Genomic DNA, 11,778 nt, shown 5'->3' with positions numbered 1-11,778 from the left:
TAAAATGTGGAGTGACTATAGGCTAAGAAGATATTTTTACACCCTACACATTCAGTCGGGTCCGCTATGGTCTGTTCGTTTTTTTCTCTCCGTTTGATAAGAGCCGTATTTCCCTTTCTGCATATTAAATTCTTCACCTCCTCGTTACTTTTCATTTAAGCTGCTGCTCATTGGGTGAAACATATGGCGCATGCGTCTTCTCAATTCTGCATCAGTAAATCTGTGATCGTTACCGTGGTCTATGTGAGAAAGCCGTGAACGTGCACTTATCCCAGCTATCTACACCTGGCTTGACATAGCTTCACCTGTTCATCCTGGCTTGGCAATCGTGCAACCGATTAAGCCGCGATGAGCAGATCACACTAAGTCAAGCTGCGCTTTTTCACTTATCCTGGATATCTTTATTCTACTTTCGTGCAACAGGCCCCTGGTGTGGAAATAAAAAAGAAACAAAAATTCCACAGATCATACAAAAATTTAAAGTTAAAAAAAGAAAGTTATATTGAGTATGAAAACTCTTGTTCATTACATTTTACTTCATAATTGCAACCACATGTGTTGTATTCATTGTTGCAAAACGTGTTCGGTATATAGTTTGTTTGTTACCATGACAACACCATTGATCTGAAGCTCGATGCTGTCATGTATGTAGTTTTCTAATCAGCAATAAATATTACAATTTCTGATCAACCCATATCAATTGCATGCTTAAAATAAGATACCGGTTAAAGCCCTGCCCGGTTAAATTCTGTCCACTTACGGGTTAGGCCCCGACCAGTCCAAGTACAGATACGGATACAAATAATTCATGTGGTAAACAGACACAGACACAGATACAGATACAGGTAATGCTGACTTGCTCATCCCTATTGAGCAGCATTACTCTATGCCAGAGTAACTCGCTGAACAAATTCAAAATGTGCTCTCGTGAGAACTCTGGATTTCCAGGGTAGGTTGTCATGTCAATGCATCGTCAATCTGATGAGTTATAAAACGAACGATCACCTGAACAATGATTGGAATTCATTTAAGCGATACATTTCTAAATTGGTTCCATGCCTTTGTTTGTTTGGAGGTTCTAAATAAGCTTATATAATTGTAAATGTGCACAACGTGGATGGAATATATTCTGCTTGATGTTTAGTATGAATCACACACTGTAGATGGAATTCCACATACATTGAGTGTATGAGATGGCAAAGCAATACAAAACTGTCATTTTGAAAAATTAAGTGAGCTGGCCCTGAGCCCTAAAATATCAAGTTACTTGAAAGAAACAGTCTTCCTACACTCACTCAAAGGCTGTGTTTCATTGGTGGGCTCGTATTGCCGTCTCTAAACATCTGATGAAAATATATTAAACTGACCTTTGTCAATCAAAAAAACAGACAGTTTTAGCAACTGTATAGCCTATTTTTCCCTTAAAATGTTTTCAGAAACAAGTTTTAGTTAACTATTTTTGTAAAATTCAAGATCGTATTCCAAACAAGCCGCCATCTGAACACTATTAAGCTTGGTTGTGAAATCCGGGAGAAGCCAGACCCACGTGACACGTTCGTCCAATCAGCTGCCGGTCGACCAGGTCCTTTCAGTGCACTGAATTTTGTGTTATCTACACCATATACTTAAAAACTAACTGTTTGAAGTGTGCAACTAGGCAGTTTGAGACACAGCCATTATGTTCACCAGACAATCACTTGTTAGGTGGAATGCAAAAAAGTATTAAAAGATCAGATTATAGGCTTTTTAGCTGTTGATTGCCAGTCGTTGTTTGCATGTCTGTCAGCCAAATAAGTTACCACCATGTGTTGTTTGGATCAGACATCTGGCATCTGTGATGCTACATGCTTTGCGCAGAATGACAGCTCAGACAGTCAATTGAAACCTGAAACCTAATATTGTGTATACTGGAGTCGATCTAGGTCATGTTTCATCATCATGTGTACTGGTCAGGACTTAGTAGCAAAATTCCTGTGGCAGGACAAGCTGATAGGACCATTGAGGTCCTACTTGTCTACTCCTTTCTAGAATGTTGTTTCGGAGCTCTAAGCAATTTAATTCTCAAAGAAGAAGGGACAACTCTGGAAGTTCATCCCTCAAGGTAGGTCATGATGTCTCTCCATATTTCAATTGAGATATGACAGGTCCGATGGTTTGGTCCTACCATTGTTTTTCAGCCATTTCAGTTTCTTTCGTCTTGAGGAATGATGAAGAATCCAAACTGACAATTCACAAAACTGTTAGAGAGTGTGTCAGCAAAATTTTAAAGTGACTGAACAAGGGCCAGACCATAGTTTTGGGAGTCTATCTCAGTTAAACTGTAGGTGAGCTGTTTGTCACTGATGGCCTGGATGGTGTGTAAATAGAAACCAAACCAGCTTCAGCCAGATGCAAGTAAGAACTGGAGTAGTAGTAAGTTTATGAGTCACAGTTTTTAAGGCCTGCTGACAAGCTGCCTCCATCGGCCAACCAATGGTAATTTAGGGTTCAGGTACTGTTCACGGTATACCATTGGTTTCAACCTTTTCTGTGATGATAGATAACCAGACGTACGATTATGTAGAGATTTGACAATATCCAAATTAACAAATTAACAAACCTATAGTACCCAGCAAAACCAAGTTCCTTTAGAGTTTTTAGTACTGGCCAGGTTATAAGAGTAGAAATCTTATCTGGTTTGTTTCAACACCATTGCTGTGTTTCTTTTATGTCAACTTGTGCTGTGCTTTTGGTACTAATAAGTCCTCTTAATCACTTGCATCAATGTCAAGCAGACTTCATAGGATTGTTTTACTGCAGCCCTTGTCTTGTTGTGGCACAGCAGTCCTCGTTTCTCTAGACTTAAGTGAAGCAAAAAAGTAAAAAAACAGCTAGTGACTGCGACATTTTTATCTGTCTTAGATTATGGTGATATGGTGTATGGGACCGCCTCAGCACAGTGTCTGCATAAGATTGACACTGTGTACCATGCGTCTCTGAGATTTATTACAAATTGTACAAATCTAACCCATCATTGTGACTTGTATTCTAGAGTGGGATGGCCATCGCTGTCAAACAGGAGATCAAGACATTGGCATATTTTTATCTATCAGGCCATGCTAGGTCTGTTGCCATCCTACATCAGTAGTTTAATCACATGGAGAAGTGTCGGTTCCTATTCATTGCGATCAGATGATCACTTGCTGCTCTTTGTTCCATTTGTCCGTACAAATCTAGGAAAAAGGGCTTTTGTCTACTCCGCTCCTTCTGCATGGAACTCTTTGCAAAAAGACTTGAAATTATCTGAACTGATTTCGTTAAATGTTTTTAAATCCAGATTGAGAGAAGCTGAAATGACCTGTTTACATTGTAAATGTTTTAACTATCTGTGTTGTACAACTTTTATATATGTAATTGATTGTGTTTTTGCCTGCCTCTTGGCCAGGACTCCCTTGAAAAAGAGGTTTTTAACCTCAATGGGACTTTCCTGGTTAAATAAAGGTTAAATAAAAATAAAAAAGTGCATTTAACAGATGTGGTTCACATCGGCTGCAGGGGACAACAGACATCTCAATATTTCGTCTGGTAACATGAAAGGGAGACAAGCTAGGATCAGAGAGAAGTAATCCATAAGAGAGCGCCATGATTCATAATCTGCTTCATTGCTAGGATTAGGAGATTTCACACAAAAAAAAGCACGCAGTCTCAGTGGAGACAGTGAGCGAGAGCTTATGTCTTCTTTTCTTACAATCGGTTCGACAACGAGTCTTTGTAGTTCAGGTGTGGTTATTTCATGTCCTGACAGGGTAACAGGTATTCTAGTACCTGAGGTAATTGAATTTGATTCCTGCCAGTCAGGCCCAGATGCCAGCAGTTGTGTTAGCTCAACTATTTGAACTGACTCTTCAAAGTCACAGCGTTGCTTCCCCACTTGTTCAACGATCTTGCTCATCTTGTCTTTTAACACCTCTTCAAAATTTTTCCCACTGTGCTTTGCTAGTTGGTTTAGTTCATTGAGGTAATTTGTTGTGCAACTGCTAACAACTGTAGCTGTGTACTCAGTTGCTAATGCCTTGATATAATCCATGACCTCTCTCTTCTAGAGAATGCTTACCGTATTTTTCCGGACTATAAGTCACACTTTTTCATACTTTGGCTGGTCCTGCGACTTATAGTCAAGTGCGACTTACAGCTCTGGAAAAAATTAAGAGACCATTCCTTTATTTGTCTTAAATCAGTATCTCTACATGTATGGCAGCCATTCCAATCCAGTAGCTGTTAAATTCCAAACCAGGCACACCTCATTCTACTTAATGAGGTGCTGATTAAGTGATCACCAGAGCCAAATCTTATTTAACGAGTAAAAGTATAAAAGCCACTGCTGTGGTCATCACTATCCTTTTGCAATAGGGCCTGCTGGATGGCAAAACAGGGCTAATAGTACCACACAGGTAATCTACACAAAAAAGGAACAATTGACCATGCCACAAGAGATAAAAAGAAAAGTTTTGAGAGAGGAAAAGAAGGGTTCAACTCTGGCTTTACTGGCAGAAGGGTACAATGAGCGTCAGGTTGCTTCCATCCTTAACATTTCAAAGACGGCAGTTCATAAGAACAAGGTCAAGCAACAGACATTGGGGACAACAAAGCTACAGACTGGAAAAGGGCGAAAACAATTGTCCACTGACCGGGATGACCGCCAACTCATTTGCATGTCACTCAAAAACCGTACCATGACATCAAGTGATTTACAAAAAGAATGGAAAACAGCAGCTGGGCTAAAGTGCAAATCAAGGACTGTGCGAAACAGGCTCCTAGAAGCAGGGCTAAAGTCGTGCAAAGCCAGAAAAAAGCCCTTCATCAATGAGAAGCAAAGACAAGCCAGGCTAAAGTTTGCAAAAGACCATAAGGATTGGACCCTAGGGACTGGAGTAAGGTCATCTTCTCTGATGAGTCAAATTTTCAGCTTTGCCCAACACCTGGTCATCTTATGGTTAGACGGAGAACTGGAGAGGCCTTCAAGCCACAGTGTCGTGCCCCCACTTTTAAATTTGAGGATCAGTGATGATCCGCGGATGCTTCAGTAAGGCTGGAATTGAGCAGAATTGTCTTTGTGAAGGACAAATGAAGCAACCATTGTACAAGGTTATCCTGGAAGAAAACCTGATTCCCTCTGCTCTGACAGTGTTCCCCAACTCTGAGGATTGGTTTTCCAAGCAGGACAATGCTCCATGCCACACAGCCAGGTCAATCAAGGTGTGGATGGAGGAGCACCAAATCAAGACCCTTTCATGGCCAGCCCAATCTCCAGACCTGAACCCCATTTAAAACCTCTGGAATTTGATCAAGAGGAAGATGGATGGTCACAAGCCATCCAATAAAGCTGAGCTGCTTGAATGTTTGTGCCAGGAGTGGCATAACCTCACCCAAAAGCAGTGTGAAAGACTGGTGGAGAGCATGCCAAGACGCATGAAAGCTGGAATTAAAAATCAAGGTTATTCCACCAAGTATTGATTTCTGAACTCTTCCTAAGTTAAAATATTAGTATTTTGTTGTTTAAGAATGAATGGGAACTTGTTTTCTTAGCATTTTTTGAGGTCTGAAAACAATTTTGTTATTTTGACGAGTTTTCATTTTCTTAAAATAAATTTGAAAAACATTTTCATTTGGAATTTAGAAGAAATGTTGTCAAAACATTTGTAGAATAAAACAAACATGTTTATTGCAATCAAACACATGCCTATAAATAGTAAAACCAGAAAAACTTTTCAAGAGCTATATGCTATGTATATATACACAAAATTTAACATGTTTTTAAATGTTAATTCATACTGAAAACATTATCGTCTACAGCAGCAAGAGGGCGTTCTAGGCTGTAAGACTATATGCTGCTCCTAAAGACAACTGAGAAAGACTGAACAAAAACAAAATGCCCCCAAAAAGAAAATCCTTTTTCTGCAGATCACAAACTGCATGTAGTAAAATATGCAGCCAATAACGGTAATTGAGCGAGTCAAGAACTTGTGAGGGACTGGTGAAAAGGTTACTCTTACTGCAAAGAAGAAAAGAAAGCTAATTGCGGGCTGAATGCAAGATGGCCAGAGCTGGAGGAACGAGTCCACAGATGGCCAGAGCTGGAGGAACGAGTTCACAGATGGCCAGAGCTGGAGGAACGGGTCCACAGATGGCCAGAGCTTAAGGAACGGGTCCACAGATGGCCAGAGCTGGAGGAACGGGTCCACAGATGGCCAGAGCTTAAGGAACAGGTCCACAGATGGCCAGAGCTGGAGGAACGGGTCCACAGATGACCAGAGCTGGAGGAGCGGGTCCACAGTAGAGTGCGGATCGGGCCGGATTTTTCTGTCCGAGCCCGGCCCGCGTCCGACAGAGCAGTAACCGAACCCGACCCGAGCCCGACAGGCATTAAGATATTTATGTCCGAGCCCGACCCGAGCCCGACACAGTTAAAATCGCATTTGTTTCTTATACTAATGACACATGTATGTTTGTTTGTGTGAAAAGCCCGCTTTTATTAACATCATTTGTGGGGGATTATTTCAGTAAATCTGAGTAAAATAAATACCTTGCTTAACCTGTATTGATAAGCCGCCCCAAAAAGAGAGATGCGGTAACAAAAAAATGTTAAATGCTTTATTGGGCTGATGTGACCGAGCCCGACCCGAACCCAAGCATCCTTTCTAAAAATCAGTTCGAACCCGGCCCGGCCCGTCGGGTACCGTCGGGTCCCGTCGGGTCCCGCCGGGCTCGGGTCGGGTATCCATCCTCTAGTCTACAGATGGCCAAAGCTGGAGGAACAAGTCCACAGATGGCCACAGCTGGAGGCACGGGTCCACAGATGGCCACAGCTGGAGGAACGGGTCCACAGATGCATGCTTCAAAAACATGCTGCCAGGAGAGGCTTGTCAACGGTGCGGTTACATCTTCTAGGCCCGGTTAGTAGTTTTGTGTGCTATTGTGTAGTTGAATAACTTAATGTGTTACTGTTAACATACCAGACACGTTAATTATTCAGCCTGTTGTTCTTTGAGCTAAATGTCTGTTCTTGGTCTTAGATTTTGTAAAATACATTTCTAATTAAATACGACTTATAGTCCAGTGCGACTTTTGTTTTTTTCCTCTTCATGACGCATTTTTTGATTGATGCGGCTTATACTCCGGAGTGACTTAAAGTCTGAAGAATATGGTATATGGCAACCGTGGCTCAAAAGTGGCTAAAGCAGAGCGATTTGAATATTCAATGATCAGGTTTTTGTAATATTCACTGGTGGAATCATCCACTCGGACTATTTTCTAAATAGACCCAAATCTCTTTAAACAATCAAAAATGTCCTCTGCTGCATCTGTACTAGTAAAGTCACTAATCACAGCGTTTAAAACATGAACCCCTGTTTGTATCATGTGGACGCGCCGGCAGTGTTGTCATTACTTAGAATTTCTCATGGGGGCGAAAGAAACTACGCACCATAGCTTTAAGCAAAAAACAAAAGTTCAGTTCATTCTATTGCCTTTTCTAGCCACTGGGGAGCCATAGGCAGGCTGGGGAATGCATATTAATGTTAAACCTCATAAAGTGAAATTTTCATTTTACCTTTAAAGTATCTGATATTTACTGTACGGTACTCAAAGCTACATTGTGTAATGTTTGTAGTTGTTTCATATCAAAATCTGTGTTGCCTGTTCACAAACTTGTCCTTTTTTTATGAATATTGACCTCCACCACCAATTTCAAGTATTCCGATTGACTTGAAATTTTGCATTTGCACTTGCATAACTAGGATAGACACTCCATAATAATATATGTCACTAATCTTGAAATATGTTAGCCGGTAAGGGACATACAGGCTATACTGCTCCGCCTTTCGCGTTTGACTCACAGCTGCTGCTAATGGGTATCGTGGTGCGCCACTCTCTGACGTAAACTCCAACGACCACGGCTGATAGACGGCCTTTTGTAGACTTTTGCTTTTTGAAGCATGACGGCTACCGTAGCTGCAATACGTACTTTACGTTCGTACTGGGGAGAGAGAGAGTTGATTGCGATATATGGTCTCAACGCTAGATGGGAGAAATTCTAACACAATGTAGCTTTAAGTATCAAAAGAAATTAGATATGTTCTCATCGCTCAAGCAGGGTTCCCAGAAGGATCTCTAGCTGTCCCACTGACATGGGAGATGAGCTGGCGTAAATATGTAAATCTTTTCTTGAAAACTATTGCAAAATGGCTTTGATTCATAATATTTACAGCCGATTATTTTGCATTTTGGTGTTGTTGATTTGTCACGCTGCCCGGTTTGTAATTGCTTTAACTCGTGCCTGCAGTGGCACATGGTTAGGATATTCACAACTTTCTCAACCTGCATCCCGCCAGTACCTCTGACATGCCAGGAGAGGCAACAGCCAAGTCATCACTGAGTGCAGCTTTATTTCTTTATTATCTACCTTTTTGTAAAAAAATATCAAAGCATTTACATTTGAGTTGTGAAGTCAATTCTGTGGCTTTGTCTGCAAGGTTGACATTTTATTTTACAATGAACTGTGGCCATTGGTCGGAGTGGAGATTAAGCTGTGGACTGTGGCCATTTTGAATCAATTATATGCAGCCTCATTAACTGTCAGTGACTGCTGTTCTGCAGCTTCACCCTGTTTAAACTCATTTTGGGGGATTTTTAGTCTTCCAATGGCTATGCTGATATTCCAATTTTGGATCAGTGATTGTTTCTTTAATTTCTCAGCATGTGTTGTGTGTGTGGGTGAGTGTTTGTTTCTGTGCAGAATTGTCCCAAGAAATACTAACCAGATCAGAACAGAAGGGGTAGGTGCTTTCATGAAGTGGACAAAGACTGATTCACGTCACGCGATAAATTTATGCTTATACTACTACTTCTATTACTACTACTACTACTACTACTATATATACTGTACATACATACACTATATATACTCACCTAAAGGATTATTAGGAAAACCTGTTCATTTCTCATTAATGCAATTATCTAATCAACCAATCACATGGGAGTTGCTTCAATGCAAGGGTGTGGTCCTGGTCAAGACAACCTCCTGAACTTCAAACTGAATGTCAGAATGGGAAAGAAAGGTGAATTAAGCAATTTTGAGCGTGGCATGGTTTTTGGTGCTAGATGGGCCGGTCTGAGTATATCACAATCTGCTCAGTTACTGGGATTATCACGCACAACCATTTTTAGGGTTTACAAAGAATGGTGTGAAAAGGGAAAAACATCCAGTGTGCGTCAGTCCTGTGGGTGAAAATGCCTTGTTGATGCTAGAGGTCATAGGAGAATGGGCCGACTGATTCAAGCTGATAGAAGAGCAACTTTGACTGAAACCAGTCGTAACAACCGAGTTATGCAGGAAAGCATTTGTGAATGCACAACACGCACAACCTTAAGGCGGATGGGCTACAATAGCAGAAGACCCCACCGGGTACCACTCATCTCCACTACAAATAGAAAACAGAGGCTACAATTTGCAAAAGCTCACCAAAATTGGACAGTTGAAGACTGGAAAAATGTTGCCTGGTCTGATGATTCTCGATTTCTGTTGAGACATTCAGATGTCTACCGTAACAAATTCTGACGGTCACAGTTTTCTTTAAACACCGGAAAAGCCTGTAATTGTAGCTGGCCAGGTGAAAGGTAGCAGGAGATATCGTCGTATAGGCCTAACTGTATTTTGATTTTATTTTAGAAGTTATCTGTTTATGTAGTCATGGCTAATACAGGGCAGGGCCATCACAGGAAAGAAGAAAATTAAACGAAGGACAACTATAGGATAAAAGGGAAAGTGGCAGACGACGGTTGGGCTTGTACCATTTTTTATTTCTTTTAAGTTTGTGTTGGCCTACTATTTTCTTTTCCCTTGTCCACCCTGTACTTGTGTAAAGCGTCCTAGGGTTCCATGAGATGCACAATATTAATCTTAAGTTATTATTACATTGGTTACTACAACAATCACTTAAGGGTCCCATGGCATGAAAATTTCACTTTGAGATTTTTTTTTTTTTTACATGATTAATTAACAGAACAAATCATTCATCGCAACTATATGACCTCCTGGTAACACTAACTCCCTAATCTAAAGTGGATAATACAGCACCGTAAAGAAAAGACCTTTACGACAGCGGGTGTGGTAAAAACACTATCGTTTTTGTCCAAAGGGGCCACTAGAATCAACACAAACTGAAATTTACATATAGCCACTTTATGTTTGAGACTTACACAAAGATTTCAATTGATGTCAGCACAATGCAGAGTTTATTGATTTATTAGCGAGGCTAGATTCTCCGTCCTCAGCACCTCAAACATCTCTGTATATTCTGTGCATTACTTTAGACGGGACCAACTGCTGTGTAGACAAAGTGCCATACCTATTCAGCGCATGATAGGCCATTGTTCTTACCATTCACAGTTAGTGACATCTCTTTCTCCCCGGCACCCACTCTGGATACTACAGCCCGACACACATACTTCCCAGCATCCTCCGGCTTTACTGCTTTCAGTGTCAGAGTGTTCTTGTTGCTAAGCACCTGTGATGTAAAGGAAACAGTTTCAAAGTCCAGAGGAGACACCAGTCATTTATATCTAGTTATAGAACAATCACATTGAAAAAAATGGATAGTGGCGTTTAACAAGAAGTCCACACTGACAACAATTTCTAAACTAATTTATTTCATGTAATTCAAAGCATGCAAAACTGAAGGGTGATTAATTTGGTTCTATTTTTTTGTTAAGGTAAACTGTGTTATACCAAAGATGGGGAAATTTGGTTCAGTATTGTCACAGTTCACTTATTGGGGGGACTTCCTTATAAGGAGAAACCTTGGACAGACCCAGGCTCTTGGTAGGCAGTGTCTGACAGTGGCAATAATATTCACACTAACAGATAATTGAAATAGTAATTCATGTGTGGCAGGGCACTCCTAGGCAATACATGGTGTAGCAAGGCACTGCAGAATATCATGGCCCTCCAGGGCATATATTATAGTAATTAATTGAACTATGATATAACATAATCCTGACGCCTTACAGTCCGGCATGCTTTTGGTACAACAGGGACAATTGCTTATTTCAGTAATCGGTACCAGAAAAAGGTTTATTGCCGAGTAAGTAAAACATATAAGGAATCTGCGTAGGTGGTTGGTGCATAAAGAAAAAAACAAAAATATTGAACATAACTATTAACTTAAAAATAAATACAGAAAAAAAATGTATAGAAAATAACTGCTGAAACTTATAGTGTACCGAGCACCTGGTCCATACTCTGAATTTTTATCCGAATTTGCAGAGTTTCTGTCAAACTTAGTGCTAAAAACGGACAAAGTTATTATTGTAGGGGATTTTAATATTCATGTGGACGATGAGAATGATAGCCTTAGCACTGCGTTTATCTCTCTTTTAGATTCTATTGGCTTCTCTCAAAGTGTTCTTAAACCAACTCACCGTTTTAACCACACCCTTGATCTTGTTCTGGTGTATGGTGTTGAAATTGAACATTTAATAGTGTTCCCACAGAATCCCTTTTTATCTGACCACTGTTTGATAACTTTTGAGTTTATACTACTGAACTACATGCCATTAGGCAAAACCTTCTATACAAGATGCCTATCTGATAGTGCTGTAGCTAAATTTAAGGATGCGATTCCGTTAGCATTTAGTTCATTACCAAATCACAAAGTAACGGATGACTCCTATGCTATAAGTCCCTCCCAAATCGATCATTTTGTTGATAGTGCAGCAGGCTCGCTACGAATGACTCTCGAC

The 11,778-nt window shown here is 40.5% G+C and overlaps 1 protein-coding gene across 1 annotated transcript in view; it reads right to left on the bottom strand.

The window, feature by feature from the left end:
* The window catches only part of LOC117955456 (kin of IRRE-like protein 3), a 198,763-nt gene that overhangs the window by 13,923 nt on the left and 173,062 nt on the right, over positions 1-11,778 (bottom strand). Inside the window, exon 9 of the mRNA XM_034889984.1 lies at positions 10,418-10,544. Coding sequence (XP_034745875.1) covers positions 10,418-10,544 — 127 coding nt within the window. The remainder of the gene's footprint in view (positions 1-10,417; positions 10,545-11,778) is intronic.

This window comes from Etheostoma cragini, chromosome 13 (genome assembly GCF_013103735.1).
Source record: "Etheostoma cragini isolate CJK2018 chromosome 13, CSU_Ecrag_1.0, whole genome shotgun sequence".
In the NCBI taxonomy this organism is placed as follows: Eukaryota; Metazoa; Chordata; class Actinopteri; order Perciformes; family Percidae; genus Etheostoma; species Etheostoma cragini.
The sequence above is the reverse complement of the archived record's forward strand: the minus strand, read 5'-3'. Positions and strand labels throughout refer to the sequence as shown.